At 45.1% G+C, this 26974-nt stretch overlaps 1 protein-coding gene across 2 annotated transcripts in view; it reads left to right on the top strand.

Moving 5' to 3' along the window:
• SLC25A21 (solute carrier family 25 member 21) overlaps positions 1 to 26974 on the top strand; it is a 334345-nt gene that overhangs the window by 281159 nt on the left and 26212 nt on the right. For both annotated transcript variants that reach the window (XM_066636680.1, XM_066636691.1), the window contains one exon: positions 17710 to 17776. In XM_066636680.1, coding sequence (XP_066492777.1) covers positions 17710 to 17776 — 67 coding nt within the window. The remainder of the gene's footprint in view (positions 1 to 17709; positions 17777 to 26974) is intronic.

The following is a 26974-nucleotide window of genomic DNA, read 5'->3' on the forward strand; positions in this document are numbered from 1 at the left end:
CATGCTCAGAGATTGTAATGCAGGGAGGTGAGTCCACATCCTGAACCATGACCTGTGTTTTCTTCAGGCTGATTGTCAGTCCAAAATCTTGGCAGGCCTTGCTAAAACGATCCATGAGCTGCTGGAGATCTTTGGCAGAGTGGGTAGTGAGAGCTGCATCGTCGGCAAAGAGGAAGTCACGCAGACATTTCAGCTGGACTTTGGATTTTGCTCTCAGTCTGGAGAGGTTGAAGAGCTTTACGTCTGATCTGGTCCGGAGATAGATGCCTTCTGTTGCAGTTCCAAAGGCCTGCTTCAGCAGGACAGCGAAGAAAATCCCAAACAAGGTTGGTGCACCGGGTAGATGGGACTCGTCAGCCTAGGAAGGCAGCTCATCTAAGAGAAGGAAACTCTGACCTCAAACCTCCACTGCCTTGTGGCTACATCCAGTTCTGGAAAAGGCTTCAGGAGTCAACGTCGAGGCAAAATCAGGAGCCGGACAAGTAGAAGGCAGGTTCAGAAATTGGCAATCAGAGGCAGTCCAGCAAACAGTCCAAGTAGTCAGCAAATCAGGTGTCAGTTCAGCAGAGATTCGTGCAGCAACTCACTCCTAGAGTGGAGTGTGCTTGTTGGACATTTATACTCCTGTCAGCCAATGGGAAAGGCCATGACCTCATCCCTGAGGAATGTCATTGCATTGTCCTGGGCGGGGATTGCATCAGCTTTCCCATCGCTCCTTGTTCTGTGCAATGACTCAGCACTTTGCCCTGGTTGGCCCTTGCCTGACAGGTATGCTGGTCAGGTTGTCTGTCAGGTTGTCTGACAGCTATGCTTACATTGAGCACATACATCTGCTGTCTGGTAGGCCTGACTTATCCAGCCACCGAATTGCCTTACTGTATGGGGCACATACTGTAACAGGCTCCCTCCAATGTTTGCAGTTTGTGATGCAGTAGTGGCAGCAAAGAAAAGGCCTGCCTTGCTTTGTGCAAGGCCTTTTATAGGCCACGAGCTATTGCAAGACCTTCATTCATTCATATAAGGTCCATCTCTAATGTAGTCATTTATGTAAATTTATTCAAATTTGAAATGTAAATTAACTCTTTTTTTCCTGGCCCCTGACACAATGTCAGAGAGATGATGTGGCCCTCCTGCCAAAAAGTTTGGACACCCCTGGTATAAAGGCACAAGAATAGTAGCCATTTTATTTGCAGTCCCTTTCCTAATGACCTTTGGCATGGAATTTGCCTCTTTCCCTATTGCCATGGTCAAGATCCACATTTTCATTGGGCTGGCCAGCATGACTCCAAGATCACTTCTTTCGTGGTTGGTCACTCCAGCTCAGTCCCCTTCAGGATATGCGCAAAAATCACATTTAGATTGTCAGGTATGCACCTCTGTTTCACAGAGTATGCAGGGACGCTGCAACCAATTGTTCTTCAAAACACACAGTGAAGCAACCATGACAACTGACACCGTTTTCATGTGTATTTGACTCAGGGCTGTCTATTAAGGGAAAGCATCATGTTAAAGAGGTGCTTCGATGTCACACCATTTGGAAGACAAATATTGAAATGCCAGCCCTTTTACCACTCCTCTAGCAGCCTAATTACACATAGACATATCAGTAACTTGTCCATATTAAGTGATGGTGAACCCTGACCCTTACACATGAGGTTTCAGGTATAAGCAAATAGAAGCAATTTGTGGACTTGTGAGCAAGAAAAGAGGACCCAGAGTGTCCTGCCAGGCATGTAAATGCTTCAGGCCTCTGCATCTGAAAGTGCAAATCATTCCAGGCACCTGCGCTTGTATTTGCCTACAAATGAGCTTAGTCAGACAATTTCAGCTGCCAATCTGGGACTTTTCTGGAACTTAAAATGCAGGCCAAAATAAGTGACAAATGCCACCTGGTGTGCCCCTGGAGCTGCCTGCAAAACTCCAGGCTCCTGGGGCTCTCTCCAAATTGTGCACTGCTTAACAAGTCCAGAATTGTGGAAGATGCGTCAGAAAAACACAACATCACACTCCGCATTATCTTTTGGATTCTGGACTGGAGAAGCAGATAGCAAAGAACACCTCTCAACAACTCTCCGTAGATACTGGACACATGCTAGAAAATAGTATGTTGTATGTTTTCCAGGGAAGGCCCTTTGCCTGCAGCCTCTGCTCACCTGCACATCTACAAAGAGCTACAGCAGCCTAATACAAAGTGGCTTAATTCTGAATCGTGCAGTCATAGCATACCTGCTGCTTACCTGTCCTGTGTTGATATGCTCTGTATTCAGCTGCCAAAGTGAGCTTTTTATGATGTTGGGGAGAGACAAGATGCTGTCCTGTCTTTCACACATCATAGACATCTCAAATGCTTCCCCCCCCTTTATTTTTCCACTTCCATAGACCAGGGTGTGACGCAGTGGCATAGCTAATGAATGTGTAGCCTGGTGCAGAGCTGAAAAAGATGTCCTGGAAGTGATGTCACAACCGGAAGTAACATCACACCCGGACCTTTTTAAAAGTGCAAATTGAGGGGAAACCTGCCTCCCCCCCAGCAGTTCACCACCCACTTGATCCGTCACCTCCCCCCAGCCAGTGGCATAGTTAAGGCATCTATCTGCTACCTGGGATCAAAGAAGATTTTGTAGCCCCCCTCCACAACAAAATCAAATTTAATTAAATAAATAATGTGCCCCTTATCGGTTAGAGATACCGTCCTGGAGTGAAGGGGACTATTATTTTCTCCCTGCTAAATAAAGGAGCACCACTTTACCAGTTAGCAGGAGTAGCTGTCTTATGATACATGGAAATGAGATCTGACTCATTAGCACCTTATTGGTTCCATACTGTATCATAACAACATCTCATTGGCTCTCAGAACAAGCAGTCTCATAGGTCAGTTTTGAGTTAAAGAAATCCACTTCTTGTTCCTTGTGTTTTCATTTTCTGGTTAATTGGCCATAACTTTTGATAGAATACAGATATTCTAATGTGGTTTGTTTCATTGCATTCTGCATTAAAGTACCTTTCCAATGGTATATAACAAGATGGTATTATTCATACATACCAAGATTTTTACGATTTTGGCCACTAGTGTCAAGCTCAGCTTGTTGCCCCCTAAAGCTTGTTGCCCAGTGCGACTGCTACCCCAGCACCCCCTTAGCTACGCCACTGGTGTGGCACAATATTTAACCAGTGACTGCTTCCTGCTGTACCGTTATAGAAAAAGCAATGATATGAGCGAAAGGCTGCCAAAAAACACCTCTCCAGTTTTTGATCTGGTGCTTGCCTGAATCCTGAACCTTCAACCAGCTCAACTGACTTGAGACAGAACAAGTGTTCTTTCTTTCTTTCTTTCTTTCTTTCTTTCTTTCTTTCTTTCTTTCTTTCTTTCTTTCTTTCTTTCTTTCTTTCTTTCTTTCTTTCAGAAGGTGTGGGCAAAACTTTCAGCATGCTTCTGTTCCCACAAGGCACTGGCTAATGCCCCCAGCACCAACCCTTCAGGGAGGTCCATTAATGGATGAGGTGCATTGCCACCTCTTGCCTGCACCCCTGGTCAGTAAACAAAGTCATCTATGTGATGTCATTTCTGGCACATCCATGTGAGTCCTGGGTGTGCCTCAAGAACAACTTAAAGTTTTGATTGTTTGCCCCAATGTGCATGACTTTACACTTACTTACGCATCTTGAAACGCACCTGCCATTTTGCTGCCCATTCTCCCAGTTTGGAGAGATCCTTCTGGAGGTCTGCACAGTATCTTCTGGTCTTCACCACTCAGAAAAATTTGGTGTCATCTGCAAACTTGGCCACCTCGCTGCTCAACCCTGTACTGCTCAATCCTTTTCTTTCCTCTATCCCCTCTCCGCTCAAGACTCCTCCTTTCCCCCAATAAGATTGCATTAAGCAACCTTATACTGAGTCAGTAATGCCCTTCTCAGCTCAGTGTTATCTACACCAGTGCTTCCCAAACTTTTTAGCATCGGGATCCACTTTGAAAAACAACAATCCATCATGAACCACTAGACCAAAAAAAGATCTAGAAAGAAATAATATTTTATTTATTAATAATCTTTGGGGTCTTATGCTCCTAGTATGTGTGTAGGCTTTTGCTTGACTCTTTATAGAAATGGAGTTCAAGGACTTATCTCCCAAACCTTTACAGTCATTCCAGGGTACTCAGAAGGCTGAACTGAAAAGCAAAAACTTCAGTTAGGAACTTCCAGGCCAGAAAAAAGGCCGAAACTGATTCACACGTGATCCAGGGCACACCAGTTACTAAAGAAAATTGGAGAACGTGATATTTTAATTTGGTGGTAGGAGAATTACTTCGTGTCAGCTAAAAATATTCTTCTGCATACTGGGCAATGGTGCAAAGTTTTTTGTTTTTTTTAAATCTGTTTTAATTTTTTAAAATATTAATCAACAATGTTTCACCAAAAATCAGCTTACAACCCACTAGCAGGTCCCAACCCACAGTTTGGGAAACGCTGATCTACGCTGAAAAGCAGCACTTCAGGGTTCCCATTTCTGTCAGGCTCACTCACTTCCTTGGGTTCTGTCCTGACTCTGACTCTGATCTGGGACAACCAGGTTCAGAAGGTTTCCTGCCCCAGACCTTCCAGGTTCCTCCAAGCTCCACCATGTTGAACCACCGTGTTTTATCTTTGCTCCACTCCATCCCAGTCCAAGAAAGCAATTTCTGAAAATTGTTCCCCCTGCAAAATGCACAGCGTCTGGCCTCTAGCACTGATAGGAAGAGAAGGTGCAGGAGTTACATAAGAACATAAGAACAGCCCCACTGGATCAGGCCAAGGGCCCATCTAGTCCAGCTTCCTGTATCTCACAGCAGCCCACCAAATGCCCCAGGGAGCACACCAGATACAAGAGGCCTCATCCTGGTGCCCTCCCCTACATCTGGCATTCTGACTTAACCCATTCCTAAAATCAGGAGGTTGCGCATACTCATCATGGCTTGTACCCCATAATGGATTTTTCCTCCAGAAACTTGTCCAATCCCCTTTTAAAGGCGTCTAGGCTAGACGCCAGCACCACATCCTGTGGCAAGGAGTTCCACAGACCGACCACACGCTGAGTAAAGAAATATTTTCTTTTGTCTGTCCTAACCCGCCCAACACTCAATTTTAGTGGATGTCCCCTGGTTCTGGTATTATGTGAGAGTGTAAAGAGCATCTCCCTATCCACTCTGTCCATTCCCTGCATAATTTTATATGTCTCAATCATGTCCCCCCTCAAGCATCTCTTTTCTAGGCTGAAGAGGCCCAAACGCCGTAGCCTTTCCACATAAGGAAGGTGCCCCAGCCCCGTAATCATCTTAGTCGCTCTCTTTTGCACCTTTTCCATTTCCACTATGTCTTTTTTGAGATGCAGCGACCAGAACTGGACACAATACTCCAGGTGTGGCCTTACCATAGATTTGTACAACGGCATTATAATACTAGCCGTTTTGTTCTCAATACCCTTCCTAATGATCCCAAGCATAGAATTGGCCTTCTTCACTGCCGCCGCACATTGGGTCAACACTTTCATCGACCTGTCCACCACCACCCCGAGATCTCTCTCCTGATCTGTCACAGACAGCTCAGAACCCATCAGCCTATATCTAAAGTTTTGATTTTTTGCCCCAATGTGCATGACTTTACACTTACTGACATTGAAGTGCATCTGCCATTTTGCTGCCCATTCTGCCAGTCTGGAGAGATCCTTCTGGAGCTCCTCACAATCACTTTTGGTCTTTACCACTAGGAAAAGTTTGGTGTCATCTGCAAACTTAGCCACTTCACTGCTCAACCCTGTCTCCAGGTCATTTATGAAGAGGTTGAAAAGCACCGGTCCCAGGACAGATCCTTGGGGCACACCGCTCAGAAGTTCAGTTCTGTGGCCAGCTGATCTCTCCAGTGAAGAAATCTAAACCTGGCTGTTTGTTTCACAGCAGCTTTAAACCTCCAACTGCATTTATTTAAATCTTTATCTGCCACAAGTGCAGTTTTACAGTGTAGAATATACATTTTATTTTCTTAAGTTAAAAGAGGAGGAAAACAAGAAAAAAAGTCTCTAAACTGCAATGCAGAACAAGATGTGGATTTCTGAACCACAAATGACTACTTTGAGTTTGCTGCAAATTACACAGCTGAGCTCATAAGAACCACCTTCCCGCTGGACTTCCTACAAATATTTATTGATTGAAACCAGCTACGTCCTGCCCTTCTGTCTCCTCTAGGGCTATCAAGGTGGCTTACAACAAGAAAATTAGAGCAAAAATAAAAGCATCACCTAAAATACAAGTACACCTAAAATACCCAATCCTAAACAGTGTGTGCTGGCTTACTGCCAGTATGCACTGTCACAAACATGCCGTGAAGCATGTTTGTGAGCCCTTAGCACTGGCAGAGTGCCAGAACTAGCTGAGTGCTAGCTGGTGCTGGGTTAGTGCTGTGGAACACCACCCGACAGTTGCCCAATCCACCAGGCAGAGGAGAGGTAGGTGGTGGCGTGGGGGGAGACAGGGAGGAGGCATTCTGGGGTGGGGGAAGGTGGAGGGAGGATGGGGAGGAGGCGTGGTGGGGAGAGGGAGTGAGGTGGGAGGGAGGCAGGACAGGTAGAGCTCAACTTCACTGGATCCTGAGCTCCGTGTTAGGACACAGAGCTCAGGATCCGCCTGTCCTGCCTCCCTCCTACCCCACTCCCCACCACACCTCCTCCTCACCCTTTTTCCACCTCCCACATGGCCTGACACAGAGCTTTTTGATTCTGCACTAGCCCAAGTGTTGCCGCAGAATCAAGTAGCCCCATTGCTGGGCTACTTTCCTTACCTTACAAGCCATGATGTGTATGTGCAACCTCCTGATTTTAGAAAGGGGCTATGTCAGAATGCCAATACAAGGGAGGGCATCAGGCTGCAGGTCTCTTGTTGTCTTGTGTGCTCCCTTTGGCATTTGGTGGGCCACTGTGAGATACAGGAAGCTGGACTAGATGGGCCTATGGCCTGATCCAGTGGGGCTCTTCTTATGTTCTTACCTGGGGGAAGGGGTTGAACACCCCCTTCTCCCGAGGAGCTAGTGGCAACTGCCCGGTTGCATGTTGGATGCCATGGCAACCATTTCCAGCACTGCAGCAGCCCTGCGCTCTGGGCATCTTAGGATTGAGCTGTCAATACCCGCAGGAGATCAGTTCTTGAACTCCCCAAAGATCCTGAAATCTGTGGTTTTGGTCCTTTAAAACCTCTGAAGGCAACCAAAGCTGTGCTTCACCCGCAGCCTCAGCGGGCTTCTGAATAACCTGAAAGGCAAAAAAATTCCTGGAACTTCAGGGATCCGGTGAAGCCAAATCTGGTGCAAAGTGGGTCCAGAGGACCCCTGTTGAGCCAGATTTGCGGATATAAAATCCATAGATAAACAGGCTCCATCTGTATAATAAGATAACAGCAAAGATGTGCCGTGAAGAGTCAAGTCAGCTAAGAACTGCAAAATTGCAAGCTGCCTGCAGGGTGACTAAGACTATATTTTAGTTGGTGCGCTTTAAACACACACACACATCTCTCTCACTCGCTCACACACACACAGACTGCACCCCCCCCCCACTTTCTTTCCAGTTTCATTTTCTATTACTGCAGAAAAGACAGCTTTCTCATCTTTCCTTCTCTTGCTGGGTGTATTTATAAGCGTACAGGACAGGCAGCCAAAAATTAGCAAGGGTTTTGAGCAAGAGATTGAGGGGTGATTAATAACTGTGGAAGGGAGGCTCTGTTCTCTGCAAGAATAACAAAGTCACATGGATGATGGCTCAGAACTACTACTTAATCTGACCCATATGTTGCAAGCATGGTGATGACTGTCATTATGCATAAATTAGACGGGTGCTGATTATTCATGGGTTTGTTTGGCAGTCAAGTGGCTCCTGAGGCCATTGTGCGCTGGGCTTTCCAAAAGACATCTAGAAACATTGACATTTGCTCCCTCTGAGGAGTTTCCTTCTTGGTTGCCATTTCTTCCCCTCTGGGGTTGTCCTCTTGTCATCTCCTCTGGGCACTTTTTCTCCCAATTGGGCATATTGGGAGACTGAACATGACTAAAAATGGCCAACTCTTTTTCCCGGATTTTTCCTTTTCCTTCCATTTATGTTCATAGAATAATTGGAGAGCTGAAATGAATGTTCACAAATGGTAGAAATTTGTCAGATTTCAGCTTAGTTTTTGAGTTTCAAGTGTGACTTTTATCTGAGCACTTGAAATTTCAGTGCTTTAAGTTTGTTGGCATCTCTTGATTGATTTGACGTGCATTAAATATGAGATCTCATAAACTGTCCGCTGTTGAATATTGTCCAATAAAATTACTATTGTATGCTATTAATTATCACCGCATGTCAGTTATCAAATACTGTCATATCAAATAGTGAAATTAAACATCATACAAGAATGAAAGTGCTGGTAAATTTCAGCAAACATAGAATATTCACTTAAAAAATTAGACAAGAGCGAAGACAAGACAAGAGGTTGGACAAGACAGAGGTTTTCTTGTCCTGGAGGCCTGCTAACTAGTGGGTGACTAACTTAGTGGGTCTGCCTGTTCTGGATGAAGCCAGGAAGGAGTCCGTCTACTGTGTGGGAGGGCTCGTGGGCTGAGCTTTGCTCCTGAATGACAAGGTCACAGCTGTGGCCCAGATTGCTGTTCCTCAGCTTTGACTAATTGTGCCTGTTCCTTGCTCCTGCAGACTTAGGGCGCAATCCTAACCAATTTCCCAGCACCGAGGTAAGGGCAATGCAACTCTAAGGTGAGGGAACAAACATGGCCATACCTTGAGGAGGCCTCCGTGATTGTCCCCAGCTGTAAGATGCAACACGCCCCACTGGCACAGCTATGCCAGCACTGGAAAGTTGGTTAGGATTGTGCCCTTAGCCATAGTGATCCATGCCATGTCACCTCACAATTACCATAGATTATTGCAACGTGTTTCATGTATGCCTGATCTTGAAGTAGTTTTGGAAACTTCAGCCGGTATCGAATGCAGCTAGACAGGTGTTGCCTGGTGCAAGATAATTCTGAGTTGCCATTACTGTTTCAATTGCATGGGTTGCCAGTGTGTTTCTGAGTATAATTCAAGGTGCTGCTTATTACCTTTCAGTATCTACACAGTGGCAGGGCAAGACACCTGAAAGATACTTGGGCAGGAGGTCTGGTCTCGAGGGTAGAGCCTCCGTCTGCCTGAAGATAACATCCACAAGGTCGCCGGTTCGAGGCTACCGGCACTGTGCGACCTTGGAGCAGCTGACAAGCTGAAGCCGAGCAATTCCATCTGCTCGGAGCGTGGGAGGATGGAGGCCAGAATGTGAAGCCAGATCGGAATGAAACACCGGAATGTAGTGGTTCTTGAAAGAAAGAACCTTCTTTCAATTTGTAAAAATCCCTATTTAATAAGGGATTTAAATAAAGCCTGCCTATGTAAACTGCCTTGAATGAAGTCTTGAATAAAGACCAAGAAAGCAGGCGGTATATAAATACCTGTTATTAATTATTATTATTATTATTATTATTATTACTTCCCTCCATATTAATTGACCCATCTATCCGGATCAGAGAGGGAGATCTCTTGCATATCCCACTGTCCTCTGAGGTTTGGTTGGTGGCAATGCTCAAGGGGGCCTTCTCAGTGGTGGCCCCCCAATGTGGAATACCCTGCCTTGAACAGTGTGAATGTCCCCCTTCCTGCCAATATTTCTCTGGCGGTTGAAGACCTGGCCTTCTCAACAGGCTTTTACTGAGTTTAATTAACTTCTTTCTTGTTCCTTCATGCAACTTTGTTTTAATTGCTGCTGCCAATGTGTTATATTTTTAAACAGTTTGTGTTTTATTAGATAATTGGAAACTACTGATATTGTAAACTACCCTGAGCCCCCCAAAGGGATTGAGACAAGACGGAATATTTTGAAAACAGCAACGTTTTTGTGGAAAATTTTGAGCTGAATTTTGGGGAACAAATTCATTTCAGACTCATATTGTAAGATTAGCACGGGCCGCTAAACCATCTGTCCCTGATCCTGAACTGTGGCAGGACCGTTCCCTGTCTGCTAAGAACATAAGAACAGCCCCACTGGATCAGGCCATAGGCCCATCTAGTCCAGCTTCCTGCATCTCCCAGCGGCCCACCAAATGCCCCAGGGAGCACACCAGATAACAAGAGACCTGCAAGGCCTCCTGGGAATTGTAGTTAAGAACATAAGAACAGCCTCACTGGATCAGGCCACAGGCCCATCTAGTCCAGCTTCCTGTATCTCACAGCGGCCCACCAAATGCCCCAGGGAGCAAGTTTGGGCCATTCACTAGTTCCACAGTGAATGGCCCAAACCCAGAGCATTACACCTCGAGGTACTGGAACAGCCAACCCCGCGACCCTCCTAGAGAGATGAGACGGCCTTCTCGTGAATCAGACCCATCTAGATCAGAGCGCGATACCATAGTCTTTCGAGACTGAAGGTTGTCAACACAGATCAGTGTTGTTTACAGGATTTGGCAGTGGCCATCCAGGATTTCAAAACGAGTTCCCTCCCAGCCCCACCTGGACTGAACCTGGCCAGAGACTACACATGGAATCTCCTGCATAGAAAGCATGTGTGTTATTCCTGAACTTCATTTGTGTAGTATTCAACTGTATTCAATTAACTTCTGAAGATGTGTTTTGTATACTTGAAGATAAAGTTTTGCAGCTCAGCCTTGTTCACGCTCTAGAGCTGTGTTTTCAGTGTTAAGGTTGGGATTACATTCATTTTCACCACAATCCCTTTGCTTATACGTTTCTTAAATTGGTATATGTAAATTCTTATGTACTCCAACTTGGCATACAGCTAGTAATAATTGTAATGGAATGAAAACATATTCCAACTTAAAGATCTCAACTGTAAATAAGGTTTATGTATACATACACACATGACATCTGAGTCTGTCAAAAGCAGCAAGGAAATTTCTGTTGCTAGCTATGGGGTGGCCTCTGTGTTCAGATCTGTGCCGTCCAACAGCGAGACCCAAATGCACATGTGGCTCACTGGGCTGAAGACAAACTGAGTAGTAATGCAATATGACACATGTCCGTTCTTACAGTGAAATTAGGTGCAACTATTGAAACTATGGCATTGGTAACTGGATGGTGTCCTGATTCAGGAGCTAGAGCTGGAAGATCCAGGTTCAAATTCCTGCTCAGCCATGAGGCTTCCTGGGTGACCTTGGGCCAGTCACTCTCTCTAAGTCTTACCTACCCCACAGGGTTGTTGTAAGGACAAAAGGAAAAGAGAGACTATGTACACCACCCTGAGCTCTTTGGAGGAAGGGCAGTATAAAAATGTGAAAAAAATAAAATAAATAAAAATACAAAGTGGGACTGAAGGTGCTGCAGATGATGATGATTCAACATACTCTAGGCCAGGGGTGTCAAACATAAGGCCCAGGGGCTGGATGCGGCCCTTGGAAGTTTTTTATCCAGCCCTCAGGCTCTCAACTGCTGAGCAGTGCTGAGGTGTTACTGCTAAAAGGGCAGCCCCAACAAAAATTGGGCTCTCCCATATCTTGAAATATGATAAAGATTTGCGTGTTTTCTGGTATTTGTAGTTAATGAATTCCTAAGTGAGAAAAAGTGCTTATTTTTTGTTATGAGTTGTTTAATGGCATCACTTCCTGCCTTACGACATCACTTCTGGCCCTCAGCAGGCATCATGAATGCCATTCGGCCCTCGGTATGAAACGAGTTTGACACCCTTGGCCTAGGCAATATGCTGGACTGCTTCAGTTCTGAAATTCAGGATCTGGCCAAGGTCCTGGGAATCACAGAGATACTGTTGGATTCTTCCTGTTCCAAGCAACGTTGTGTGCTGGAGTTGAGCTGGTGTAATTTACTTGAGGCCCAGAATTTGGAGATCTTTCTTCAGACTTCCAGGCACTGCTGCAAGAGCTCCAATGACAACTGGAACAATATTGACCTTCTTCTCCCAGAGATGCCCAGGTTCTATTCTCAGGTCTTGACATTTTGTGATCTTCTTGTGTTCTTTGTCTTCAATTTTGCAGTCTCCTGGGATTGCAAAATCAATGATCAAAACTTGATTCAAATAATAATAGCAATAATAATAAATAACGGAGGCTGGTTGACACAATTTCCTCTACGCCGTGCAGCAGAAATTGGAACCCCATGCAGCTTCTATCAGGCTATTCTGGAGCTCAGTGGTGATGATGACATCATTGCGCCTAGTGCTCTGGAGCTGCCCCCACTCTCCAGCTCACAACTCCAGGAGCTCCTTGTAAAAATTACCAGGGAAATTGCTGGCAAATTGCTGCTCACCTGTTCACTTGTGGTGAATCAGAGTCACTTCCAGGCAGACAGAGAGGAAAGCTTTAGGAAATGGAAATAATTTGTTCTCCCTCCCCTCCACTTCCACCTTTTAACTTTTCCACAAAATGTTGGCTGCAGCCCTAAACACACTTACCTGGCAGTAAATTCCAGTTAACTCAGTTGGTCTTAGTTCTGAGTAGACATGCCTGGAATTGCACGTTGTGTACGCAAGGGTAGGGGGACTTTTAAATTTGTCGCAGGCCAGCAATGTCTGTGAATGCAGTAAAAATGGGAAGAAGAAGCAGCAACACACCAAAAAGACCTCATTGCCCTTCCACCCGATCTCTCTGGCCTCAGCTATTCATGTTAACCGAGGGACTTCTGGTCACAGTGGAAGCCTTCCTGTGATTTGCTCCTTGGTGCATTTTGCTTTACATTTGGGGCTTTCTGGGTTTTTTATTTTATTTTTAAAGGAACACTGACCTCCAGTTTGCTTAATTGACAAAGTCTTCCTAGTGCCAAAAATATTGTGCATTTCACACCGACTGTTCTGTACATCTTCATTGGCAGAGTTCTGTAACTCGTCCAAGTGCTGTGAACCCCTGATTCATGCAGGGCAAGTGAAGAGGGCCCTCAAGGTACTTTCTGTCGTTGTTTCAATTACAGAACTATGTGGGTAACAGGCTTGGATTTGACAGCAACTGAAGAAAGAGGATATTATATGCATGCCTTCAATCAGCTTTGTATTTGATCCTTAAAGGGAAAATGATGTGAGAGACGGGGAGGCAAACAACAAACTAAGCAAGATCCCAATTTCAATATAATTTGGAGAAAATAACTGATTTGGGTTGGACATATTGCCAGGATGGATGACTCAAGGCTTCCAAACAAGAAATGGAAACCAGAAGGATGCCTAAAGCCTTAAAGAAGAACAAATTGGGAAGATATGATTGACTGTAATGTTTCAAAATCAACTATTGCAAAGACGAATTTGGGTGGTTGCCCAGAACACAATTGAATGGTGATGTTCATTTAGATGCTTAATGCTGAAACAAAATGATGCCTTTGAAACGGCACTTGAGTCAGAGTTGCAGCAGTTAACTCTTTCCATTTTCCCAGAACTGAGATGCGTGAAAGGCCCTCTCCTCCCCTTCAGTGCTTGGCTGAAACCGGGTACTGCATGTGCATGGCTGCAAAGGTCACATTCTTGGGAGGAAACAAACATCTATAAGACAAAATCCTAGAATTTGTCACAAAGACCTTTGGAGTCACTTATAACCTGGTCATTATTATGAAAAGAGTACTGGAAGTTATTTTCTTGACAGAGGCACACAAGATCTATTTCTTGACTTTAATATCAGGCAGATATGAGCATCCCTTTTGCAGCTGAGTCGGAGAGGTCCAGGCCTCAGCCACTGGCCTTAGAGAAACTGATAAATCCAGAGAAACCATCAGTCCCTCCAGTAGCATAGCTAGAGGGGGTGCAAAGCCCTAAGTTTTGCACAGCGCCTTACTGCAGCATGCAAGCAGCCCCTTCCCCTCCTGTTTGGAGTCAATCCCGGCCACTAGAGCAAAATGGAGGAGATGGAGGAGCCAAAATGGCTCTGAAGGTGAGGGGAGGGGCCGCTTGCACACCAAGTGAGGCACTGTGCAGAACTTAGTGCTTTGCACCACCTCTAGTTCTACTCCTGGGTCCTTTTGCAGCCATTAGAGGAAGCAGTTGCAGTGGCACTGGGTGCCAAGGAGAGAGGTCAGTGGAGTGGGGAGAAGTTGGAAGAAGAGGCAGTGGATGCCAAGAGCAGGATGGGAAGGGCACAGCTCTCTCTTGCAGTGCCACTGCCATCATTTCCTCTCAGTGCCATGGCAGGAATGCTGGGTGGTGGTGCTGGGGAAGAAGGAGAGTGTTCTGTATCTCCATTAAGCCCCATTTACAAATTCTCCTCAAGTCCTTTCTCCACAAGTTCAAACTTTCTGGTCTCTCACCACAACTTACAAAGGAGTTCCCTCTAAACTTGTATATGCTTGGCGCCGTCTGAGGCAGTTTACCTCCTTACTTACAGCAGTATTTAAATGTTATTTCTTCATATTATTTTTTTAAAATCAAGCAAATCTATTGCCTTTTATGGGATGCCAAATATTGAACAAAAGAAGAAAAGGATTTTTAAAAAGAGGGGAAAAATAGAGGCAAAAAATAGCAAGGCAAAAAATTCTAAATTCAAATCAGGGAAGAAATGAGAGTTACCTGAAAGTGCTGAGCTAAAAAGTTAGTCATTAAAAAAACAAACAAAAATGTTGAAAAGTCTTTAGCAGTGGTTCCCAAACCTTTTAGCACTGGGACCCACTTTTTAAAATGACACTCTATCGGGACCCACCTAAGTTTACCAGACTTTGTAAATGGAGATCTAGAAAGAAAATATTTATTTAAGTAATAAAAACCAGAAGACCCTTAAACATTTTTCTCCCATGTATTGCAAACGTGCCTGCAAACTGCAGGAGCTGAGCTGCAGCCACAGTATCTGATTTTTGAATAGCCTCAGGGATTGAGACAGTTCTCTGATCCTTCTGTCACCCTTTGGTGACCCACCAAAAATCAGGTCGCAACCCACCAGTGGGTCCCAACCCAGTTTGGAAACCACTGGTCTACAGTTTTTTTAATAAAACCATGTATTTACCAAAACTAATAAAGATGAATTGCATCACATTCATAAATAAATACTTTCATACTCTTTCTCTTGATACCGAGCTAAACAAACGCATCGGTAAAGCAGCTACCACGTTTTCCAGACTCACAAAGAGAGTCTGGTCCAACAAGAAGCTGACGGAACATTCCAAGATCCAGAACATACCAAGATAGAACATACCAAGGTCTACAGAGCTTGCGTCCTGAGTACACTTCTGTACTGCAACGAGTCATGGACTCTTCGCTCACAACAGGAGAGGAAACTGAACACTTTCCACATGCGCTGCCTCCGACGCATTCTCGGCGTCACCTGGCAGGACAAAGTTCCAAACAACCCAGTCCTGGAATGTGCTGGAATCCCTAGCATATACGCACTGCTGAAACAGAGACGCCTGCGTTGGCTCGGTCATGTTATGAGAATGGATGATGGCCGGATCCCAAAGGATCTCCTCTATGGAGAACTCGTGCAAGGAAAGCGCCCTACAGGTAGACCACAGCTGCAATACAAGGACATCTGCAAGAGGGATCTGAAGGCCTTAGGAGTGGACCTCAACAAGTGGGAAACCCTGGCCTCTGAGCGGCCCGCTTGGAGGCAGGCTGTGCAACATGGCCTTTCCCAGTTTGAAGAGACACTTTGCCAACAGTCTGAGGCTAAGAGGCAAAGAAGGAAAGAAGGAAAGCCATAGCCAGGGAGTCAGACCAGGGACAGACTGCACTTGCTGCCAGTGTGGAAGGGATTGTCACTCCCGAATCGGCCTTTTCAGCCACAATAGAAGCTGTTCCAGAACCACCATTCAGAGCACGATATCATAGTCTTTCGAGACTGAAGGTTGCCAACAATAACAAGTTTATTTCTTCCTGTCACAATTTTGGATGTAAATTCATTTCTGGCTGTATCACAAACTGGTCATGAAGAACAGATTCAGCTTTTGCTGGTCTCATACCACTTTTGGCCCAAACCTGAAGGATGACCCTTTGATGTTGAAACTTGATATTTGGTGGGCCTCATTACAAAAAAAAGATATTGTAGTAATTGGCAATGATTTTGTGCGGTGATCTTTGAACACATGCTCATGCATGTTCCAAATGATCTCAAGACATACAGCTTGTCCAAACCTAAAATCTATGGCCTGAGGCAGCTGTCTCAATTTACCTCATGTCAAGACTACTTCTGGAGAAATATTTGTAAGTACACATCTCCATAGCAGTGGGATATCCTGGTTATATTTGGTGCATTTTTGGTTTGCGTTGCTTGTGGTACATGCACTTTGCATAATCTGCTATGTCCCATGTTCCTAGATCTAATAATACACATTTTCTTTTCCCTTATTTCCACATTCAGTGGATTGGTCTGCCCTTGGGGTTCACAGGTAGGCTTCCAGTAGAACCACCATAACACACTGCCAACATCAGTACATAGATATTTGAGAAACAGACAAGACAAGTCAGATGTGTGTCACACCTCCTACAAATCCAAATTGACTTGTCACACAGAACTTCTCAATACTCTACCTCTGAGACTGGGAAACTTAGGGAAATTCCTATCAGCGGATTTTTCAGTGAGGTAGGTGACAGTGAGTTGCATTTGGTCCAGTACTAAGTACTGCCTCATCCTTACTAGCTCCTTGTCTTCTACCACCTGCATTTGCTCTTTTCTTTAAATGTAATCCTTTCAAGCAACTCCTAAAATCATGCGTGCATGCCAGTCCCAGAATGGTGGCAAAGTGCCACCAGAGGACAGTGTAAGGCTTACTACTCCGATTCAAGGCAAGACTCACAATTCACTTGATTTGGCACAGATTGTGGCAGAGATTTGTTTGTGGAAAATAGTACACAAACCTAGCGGTAAAATGAAACTGTCAAGTTGTGGCTCCTACACATTGAGCGAAATGTTCAATGTGGTGACGGCATCTGGCCTGGATGCCTTTAAAAAGGGATTGGACAAGTTTCTGGAGGAAAAATCCATTACGGGGTACAAGCCATGATGTGTATGCGCAACCTCCTGATTTTAGAAATGGGCTATGTCAGAGTGCCAGATGCAAGGGAGGGGACCAGGATGAGGTCTCTTGTTATCTGGTGTGCTCCCTGGGGCATTTGGTGGGCCGCTGTGAGATACAGGTAGCTGGACTAGACGGGCCTATGGCCTGATCCAGTGGGGCTGTTCTTATGTTCTTATGTTCAGAGGACTCAAGCTTCTTTGCCAAATAAGTACTTATAATGCTCTAAGTTCAATTTCTTGTGCTCTTTTCTCATCACTTACCTTTTGATAAAGGCAGCATGGCTTGTCTGCAGGCGACTTCCTTGGATGGTCAGCAACTGAGGAATAAGCCTTGCTTTCCTCCTTCAGAAAGGAAGACCTTCTCCTTCTGCACAAGAGAGTCATCTAATTGACATAGACTGGGTTGGTTGGGGCTGTGCTCACTTGCTGCCAATTGTGGTTATTATTCCTGTGGTATCAACTCAGATTTAGGCCACAATCTTCAAAGAATTTATTCCAGTTTAGTCCTGTTGAAGTCAGCAGCATTATAGCAGGGTAAGTAATTTCAGGACTGGGGCAAGAGTTACATAATACATAAGAAAACAGCTTCACTGTTGACAATAAGGGCTGTTCTGAATAATTAAGAATGCCCGGAGATTAGCTGTTTTTTTCTGAAAAGAAAACAGAATTACCTCTTGGCTAATGTTCTTATGTACCTGAATTACTTTTTCTTTCTTCATTCAATAGATTGTTTGGTTTCTACAAAGGCATCCTCCCTCCAATCTTGGCTGAAACACCCAAAAGGGCAGTAAAGGTAAGACATTCTCTTTCTTCCTTTAAAGAAAAGAAAAGCCAAACCCCACTGAGACACTTAACTCTTTCAGTTGAAGAGGACTGTAATCACCCAGCATTAAAATTTTAGGGGCTAAACTATGATATGTAACATTTGAAGTATCATTTGCTTTTGTTATTCTTGGGGGGGAGGGGCACAAAACAGCTGTCACAGATGATGATTAACAGTGCAGTACTACCCGTGCTCAAAATAAGCCCCATTAAGTTCAGTGGGACTTAGGCTGCAATTCTATTTACACTTACCTGGGACTATAATGGGATTTACTTCTGAGTAGACATGCATAGAATTGGGCTCTTACAGCCCAATCCTATTCACGCTTCCATGCATTGACTATAATGGGACTTACTTCTGAGTAGACATGCATAGGATTGGGCTTACTCTCCTGTAAGTGTATAGAGCAGCTATTTTCAACCACTGTGCCGTGGCACATTCATGTGCCGCGAGTGGTCCATAGGTGTGCCACAGGAATTTGGGGGAAGGTCATTTATTTGTAAGGCTAATGGGGATGTGAGCCCCGCACAGGCAGCATGGTGTGCCTTGGCAATTATCCAAGACCTGGTGGTGTGCCTTGACAATTTTAGTGCCTTGTCAGTGTGCCGTGAAATGAAAAAGGTTGAAAATCGCTGGTGTAGAGGATTGCAGCTAAAGTCTTGTAACACACAGCAATCCAGGTCCAGCCTTGTTATACATGATTTAACTGAATACAGATGGCTACTGCAAATGAGAAGGAATGTGCTGATCTCTGGAGAAGGGGGAAATATATCCCTTTAGTTTATTTTAAATTGCTTTTCTTACTGTTGTAGAGAGACAGTCATGCAAGTGATCATTCCATTCTTCAGCTGAGCCAGGCAAAGGCAGGGGGTCCTTTGCATTTCAAATTACTGACTGTCTCTCTACAACAGTAAGAAATGCTGTTTTTAAACCACAATTGTAAAGGTACGCAGTTTTTTATTTTTTTAACTGTTTTTATTTAACAAATTTTATGGGAGTCTCAGAATCAAACTCCTGCGATGTCGAGGCAAGACCTTATTTCTGCGGTTTTCAAACTCTCCGGGAGTTTGAACCCCGCAGTAAGTCTTTGCAGGGGCGGGGAGAGGCAGCAACTCGATCCCCAGGATCGCGTCACTCAGGGGGCTGCAGGGACTGGGATGCACCCTCCATCGCCTGCAGGGCACCCCAGGTCAGGGAAAGGGAGAGTGGGGCGATCTGCTCTGCCTCCTCAAAAGCAGAAGTGGAGCACGATCGCCCCACTCTCCCTTTCCCTGACCTGGGGTGCCCTTCAGGCACTTGCGTAGGGCTCCCCGCACACAGGGACGGCTGCTGCAGGGACTGGAGGGTGCACCCCAGTCCCTGCAGCCCCATCAGAAGGGAAAGCGGAGCGATCGTGCTCTGCTTCCGGTTTTGTGGAACGGGGTGCGATCGCTCCGCTTTCACTTTTCCTGACACAGAGAGCCCTGCCGAAGTTTGCGCAGGGCTCCCCACACCCAAGTGTGGCAAGTGCACCCAAGCCCCTGCAGCCCCCCTGAGCGGCACGATCCTGCGCATTGCGCTGCTGCCTTCCCCATGTCTCATGGCTGCCCCTGCCCCTTAAGGGGGCAGAGGCCAGGACCCACAGGCTGGGGCATCGCGACGCCCCAGTTTGAATACCACTGCCTTATTTCATTAGGAGTAACAGAGGGGCAAGAAACCTGGAAGTGGGTCTTTAAATCTATTTTTCCACAGTTTTTTTTTTAATCCGCAGAGCCCCAGTAGATCATGAGGAACGAGCTGTATGGTGTTATTGGCTCTTTGGAATTTATTACTATTTGTTGTTGTAGTGTTAAAAGCTATTATTATGAAAAGATAACAGTTTACGCTAGTTTAGAGCCTGCTTTTCCTTGTTCATTAAATATCACTGTTTCACACCTGCCTAATTAACACTGTCCAGAGTGCTGAGCGCTGCCACCCAGCTGAGGAGCAGTCAGCCCAGGAGAGCTAAGTGAAAACCGTTTTTGGTCTGGTCCCCAAGGGGTCTGCTCAGACCTACGCTGGCTCTTTTGGTGGCAAAAGTCTGAAGACCCTCTGGGGAAACATGCAGTGAGAAGGGTAACAAGATGGAGCACGCACAGCTCCCACCAAGCTCCACTCCCTCCTGCTCCTGAACTGCCCTGGCAACCGAGCAGTTCCATGCCCCAGTCCACCCCACTGCTAACTTACTGGAGACAGTAGATTTTCTTCAGGCTGCTGTTGCCCACGCACCATCTCCTGCCTCCTGCTGGCAGAAGCTCTGAGGAGCACCAGCAACCCATGAGATACGATGGCAGGTTGTGTGGTCTGCCATCACGGCCCCCGAGTGGGCCAAAAGAATTATTTCCGATGCAGCATTCACTGGTGGGCAGCCCAATCCTAACTCAATTCCCCCCTCAATATGGCAGTGCCACTGTGGGTTGTGCTGCGTGCCACAGGGAAATTCTGGCTCCTGCAGTTTTCCTCAAAGTAAGGGGACGTTTGTTCCCTTGCTCAGGGTAAGCCCCAGCAGCTGCTATGGGTCAAATCAGAAGCTGGCGCAAGTCCGGGTTGATCCATGTCGGCAGATCAGGTGCAGGAAGGTGGATATGACATAGCACATGCTGCTGGCACCAATCCTACTCTCCTCCCAGGTGTGGTCCACTCACTTCACCCCGTCACTGCCCCTCTCTGCCATCCCCAGTCCTTCCCCCACGCTTGCGCAAGACATGCCTGCTCTGGTGGACATAGTTCTGCATGCTGGTGCCAGTGGGAGGGCTTTGGCCTTCCTGCCAGTGCACACAGTCTTTGCAAAGTGCTTTCTGGTGCTTTTGTGACAGCGCCATGGCCTGGCATACCCTTGGTGCATGCTCTCTACCAGCACACCACCAAGGGAGGATTGGGCCATGAGTTTGCTTATTCTTGTATTTCTGGGTAGCCAGTCTTTCAAATTTAGGGCTCCTGTACCTTTAACAATTGTGTAGAAGAGGGAATTTCAGCAGATGCCTCTTGTCATCTCACAGATGACAAGCCACACCTGCTGAAATTCTCGCCTCTACACAGTTGTTAAAGGTACAGGAGCCCTAAATTTGAAAGGTTGGTCACACCTGATTTATTTAAAGCACCATCTGAGGAAAATGCGACATGGGGCTGTGACATTCTCCAGCTGCATTTACAGTCAGGGTCTTTCTTCAGTAAATGTCTGAGGGTGAGCATTCCCCAACAAGTTCATATGATCCCTTTTAAAAACTAGGCTATGAGTGCATTGAGCCAGAGGTGGCCCAAAAATGTGTCTGGGATTTTTCATGAAATAGATGGAGAATGAAGCAGGTTTGGGGCCACGTGGAATATCAAGAGTAAGTGTCCAGTAGAAGTTTTGATTGAACAGGAAGAACTTGCTTAAAACCATTTTCTCCTAAACTCAATTGCAGCTCTAACTTGCGACGTGTAATTTAGTTGCAGCTCAATCTGTGCAGGCTTACTCAGGAGCAATTATCACTCTGTACACTGGGGCTTGCTCCAAGAAAAGTGTACTTAGGATTGCACCCTTCTATGAGTTATTAAAATATTGATTGAAATACTTATAATCATCCCCATATCCACGAGGGATGTTTTCCTGCTGCTACTGCAGATACCTAAAACTGTGGATAGCAGCAAACTCTGTACTTACTGTTGCTCCGTGCAAGCGCTCCAAACAGCTTTCTCTTCATGTTGGTGCTAACAAGTGGGGGGAAGAGGAAGCAGTTTGGAGGGCTGTAAACAGGGAAACAAAACCGATGAGATTAGTGCAACAGGGGAAATTGTGAGCCGTGGATACTGAAACCATGGAAATTGAGTCCACAGATATGGGGGCATCTGTATGTCCTATTAAGCAGCCCAATCCTACCCTTTCCCTCCCTCAGTGATGCAGGCCACGATCTGGCCCCTTTCTGCCCAGTCTCCTCTCTGTTCCTTCCCCTTCCTGTCCCATTCTACCCCTCCCCCTTTCCCAGCCCCCACACTGACTTTCCAGAACCAGGGAATGTTGAAGGACTGCTTAGGGGCGGTGGTGGCCCAGCCTCTACAAACAGCAGGCCACGTCTTGCAACAGCTGTAAAAGATATTTCGCTGCCGGAAGCCTGATTCTAGCCCCCTAAGGCCTGCACAGCACTGTGCAGGCACTGTGCAGGCACAGCACTGTGGCCTGAGTCACACAATCACACAACAATCCAGTACCAGCAAACAACAAGACATGACCTGGCAGCCTTTAGGAGGGGACATGAGAGATTTAGCACAAAACAACACATTGCAAAGAACATGGGAGCTCATCCCTTGTTTTTGTTATTTCTTTACTTTAAAAAAAAGCATGAAGGAGGACTGTGCAATGACCCGTCTCCCTGGTGGAGGACAGCCAGCCTGGAAGGTTTTGCCTGGGGGTGCAGGACTAATGGAGTTGAAGATGAATTGCGTAGTAGATGATATTGGGCAAACAAGAGTTTGCATCGGCCCATGGACGCTTCAGGATTGCATCCTTAGTTATACTGCCTTGGTGTCCACAGGGGATCTGTTCCTGCACTCTTTGCCCCCCCCCCCCCCCGCAGATACAGAAAACTGTGGAGAATGGAATCTCCCAGACATTACAGGAAGCACCTCCAGTAGGTGTTAGAGGCCTGGGGAGGCTGCACGTGGCCTACCTGGGCCTCAGAGGGCCTTCTGGAGGCTTTAGAAAGGCATTTCCTCTCCATATTTCCTTGCAGGCTTGCATGTCTATTCCCTGCCCCCCCAACTTCTAACATACTCTTCTAACATACCCCCAACTTCTAACGTACTTATACTCTAACATGACTTCTTACTCTCCCATTACCCTCCCATATTACTTGCTTTCCCATTCCGGGAGCACACTATGGTTTGCAGCATCCTGCATCATCGTTTTTGCAAACCATAGTTGTGAGTTCAATCAGATTCTAATCCTGGTTGCAAACTGTGTCTGCAGTGCCAGGATTGAATGCATAGAGAGAATTCACACTCAAGACAAGAGGACTGTAGATTGTCCCAACACTTCAGGAGCAGAAGGGAAAGAGATGTTTCCTGAGCACCTAATTCTCATATTTGGGGGATGTGCTGGACGACCTTTGGAGTCCCTTCCAAATCAGAGACTGTAATTCTGGTTCCACTGTGGTAATTTTGCACAGCTGCTTCTGTACCTGCCACTCCCATCTCGGGAAGTTGCAGGGAAGGGCTGCCTTGAATTATAAAACTGCTGTGCTGATAAAAGATCACTCAGATAAACAAACAAGGCAGAGTTCCTGTTGAGAAGAAAAATATAATTGTCTATTCCTTTGGTAAATCCATTTGCATGTAAAAATAAAGCCATTATAATTAAGGTAATATGTCACTTGGACGCCATGTGTCAAAGACAATTTCTCTTTGAAGAGCTCAGATCCTTTGTCTGCCTGTTTGTGCCTCTCTCTCGCTTTCCTTTTTTTTCTTTTCCTTTCTGCAAAGAAAGCTGGTAATTCTGAAGGATGAAAAGCCAAACTTTATAGCCCTGATTTAGTCTGGACTTGAAGGAAAGACGTGAACAGTGCCAGTACAATGGTTAACAGATGAGCTTGTTGGGCAAATACATATTTTGCATGTGTTCCCAGGCAGTTTTACCTTAATGTTATTGAGACATATGGTAAGTACTTTGTCTTTTTTTCTTCTGTGCAACTTAGATGTACTTGTATCTTTGCCAGATGGACAGCACTGGTTATTAGATACATGAAGACATGTATTTTGCATTTTTTCCCCTCTTGAATTTTGAGAAGAATGCTAATTTCTGATCTAAAAATAATCATGGTTAATTAAAAAAACAAAAAGTTTTGCTGTATCACGATGAAGAAATTTTGTGCTCTTGAAAAACATGAACCATGGAAGTGAACAGACACATGTTTCTGACAAATTATTCATATATCCAGAAGTGTATTGGCTTGTCAAACTCTGCTCTTTGTATGCACTTTACTGCTATTCAGTTGCATTTTATTCAACTTCAGAACTGTCCATGTAATATCAAACAGAGTTGCTCTGTGCTAACTAGTTCTTCTGTTTATGGCTTTAGGAAGTGATTGGTATTTTGAAAGCAATTTTTTTTTTAAGAACAAAAGATTGCTGGGCAATATCTGTGGCAAGCATGGAAAACATTTAAAAAATACCTCAAATTCCATGAAAAAGTGAAGTGTGACACTGAACAGGAATATGTTGTATTCATTGGTTTAATGTGCAATATGAAAATATGTTTTGATACTTATTTTTCCATTTAGGTTTTACGTTCCTCCACCTACTCGTTATTGCACTGTGTCACCAAGGCTGAAATCCTATGCGCACTTACATACCTTGGAATAAGATCCGTTGAGCTTATTATTAAGATCAGTTATTAGATACGTGAAGTTTTACTTACTTCTGAGTTACTTCTTACTCTGAGTAAGTAAGTTACTGACTTACTTCTGAGTAGACATGCATAGGATTTTTATTAAGGCTACTTTGATGTAGGTGATTTCAGGTTTTATGTATTATCATAAAAGTGTGCAGTCAGCAGCATTTTATAACATTTTATCATTTATTCATCAAGTTAACTGTGACTGCTTTATGACAATTTTATTAATACAGAACAATTCGTTGTAGCTGTGCAATGTAGCTAGCAATTTAATAGTTATGCATCATCCATTAGCAAACATTTTAAAGAAATCTTTAACCCCCCTCTATACCTCTGTAGGTTGTGTTACACCAAAAAATGTTTGAGGTTCACTCGTTTATGAAGTATCAACACTGTTACGGTACTTCCAAAGCCTACAGAATGCTTCGCTTGGGGAAACAGCTAGTCCAAGACACCTGAATTATTTGAAAATGGGACATTTTCCAGGAAGAGATGTTTCTAGCAGGCGTCATGGACAGATATATGCTTGCAGAACTCAAGCTGTCTTTCTGGTTATCATATACTCTATAACTACAATCATACCTAGTTATGGTATCCTACCTACCTAGGCATACCTAGAGGGGGTACAAAGCACTAGGTTTTGCAGGAAGCCTCATCGTGGCATGCAAGCGACCCCTCCCCTCCCCTCCCCTTCAGAGCCATTCCAGGCGGTGGGAGCAAAACAGAGTTGAATGCAGGGAGGCAATAGCCTTCGTTTTGTTCATCCCCACCAAGAATGGCTCCGAAGGGAAGGGTCCTTTGCTCCCCTATATCTATGCTACTGACCACAGTGCCTGCAGAGAAGGACAAGGAGGAAGGTCAGTACTAGCAACACGCTGAGTAAGGTGAAAACTTTGTTGATCAGGCAGCTCCCAATAATTTGGCACGAAAACAGCGTTGTGGTACCAGCATCTCTGTGGCTAAATTTTCCATTGTTTCCTCTTTCTAAACCATGCCAAGAGCCTGCCTGAGCATCCTGCAGCTCCGTTTAAACAGACTTGGATGGACCTCAAGCCCCTGTGAGCTCATTTGCAAAAGAGAATTAGGGCCCAATCCTATCAGATTTTCCGGGGCCAGTGCAGCTGTGCCAATGGGGCATAAACTGCATCCTATGGGGGAGGGCAGTTACAGAGGCCTCCCCAAGGTATAGGAACATTTGTTCCCTTACCCTGGGGCTGCATTGTGGTTGCACCAGTGCTGGAAAGTTGGGTAGGATTGGGCCCTTAAACATTGGAAGAAAAATCAGGTAGAAGTATTGTATTTATAGAGGGTGAACAAGGCACGCAGACTTCCACGAATATCCTGTGTGAAACCTGTTAGAACTGAATCTGACTGTAGCAAATGGGAATTCTGTGGAAGGAAAGATGCCCACCAGCATCTGCCCAATGGATGGATGATATTTTGCATTGATTGATGGTTGAGTGAATGGCATATCAGCATCAGTTGCACATGGACATATTGAGAATAGTTAGAGGCCATTCCTTGATAAATATGAAGTGTGTTGATATACTGATTAATGTTTTGTTGGCGTATATATTTCCCCCCACTTTCCCCTAATGTATAGCTTTTTAATAATCATAATCATAATTGCACAAACAAAGATTACAACAAACAGCAAGTACCGTCTCTGCAAAGAAGCCGATGAAACAGTGGACCACCTTATTAGCTGGTGTAAAAAGACCGCACAAACAGACTGTGACCAAAGGCATGACAAGGTAGCAACAGTGATACAGTGGAACATCTGTAAGAAATACAAGTTACCTGCAGCCAGAAACTGGTGGGATCACAAAATGGAAAAAGTCACTGAAAATGAAGATGCCAAAATATTATGGGATTTCCAACTACAGACAGACAAACACCTATCGCACAATACACCAGATATAACTGCAGTCTAGAAGAAAGAAAAGGAAGACAAGATCATCGATTTAGCAATCCCAGGGGATAGCAGAGTGGAAGAAAAAGAGCTGGAAAAAATAACAAAATACAAAAATTTACAAATAGAAATTGAGAGGCTGTGCAGAAGACTGAAGTGATCCCAGTGATGATTGGCGCCCTCTGTGCTATTCCTAAACACCTGGAAGAGCACCTGAACAGCATTGGGGCCACAGAAATTGCCATCCACCAACTACAAAAAGCAGCTGTACTGGGAACAGCTTACATCTTGCAACATTATTTATAACAGTGAAACATGCTAAAAATCAGGCATCCCAGATCCTTGGCAAGGACTCAACATCTGGAAAAAACAAGCCAGCCAACAACACCTACCTGACTGTGCAAGAATATAATAATACTAATAATAATAATACCAGTATTTATATACTGCCATTCTTGTCAGTGGATTTCTCCTCCGACTTTATTCCAGGCGGTTTACATAGGCAGGCTTACCCCAGAGGGATTTTTACAATTACAAGTTCTTTCCTCCAAGAACCTCTTCAGTCCAGGTGGACTCTGGTCACTTTCCAGCTGCATTTGCCTCCCCCGCATAGCTGATGGCACTCCACTCCACTCTCACGGGGGGGGGGGGGCATCCTTCTCTTCTCTCATCAACTGGGATGACTCGTCCCATCTGCACTTTCTGCAGCTCTTGTTTACTTCCTGCTGTTCCCGGCTGTTCTTTGGGCTTCATAGGTGGCAGCTCTACCACTCAGCCAGACCTCCTGCCCATTTTAACATTATATCTATGAAATACTCCTTTCTGTTCTTTTTTTTTTAATTCACATAGAACAAAAAATAAAGCGTTG

The sequence above is a fragment of the Tiliqua scincoides genome, chromosome 1 (assembly GCF_035046505.1).
Source record: "Tiliqua scincoides isolate rTilSci1 chromosome 1, rTilSci1.hap2, whole genome shotgun sequence".
NCBI lineage: Eukaryota > Metazoa > Chordata > Lepidosauria > Squamata > Scincidae > Tiliqua > Tiliqua scincoides.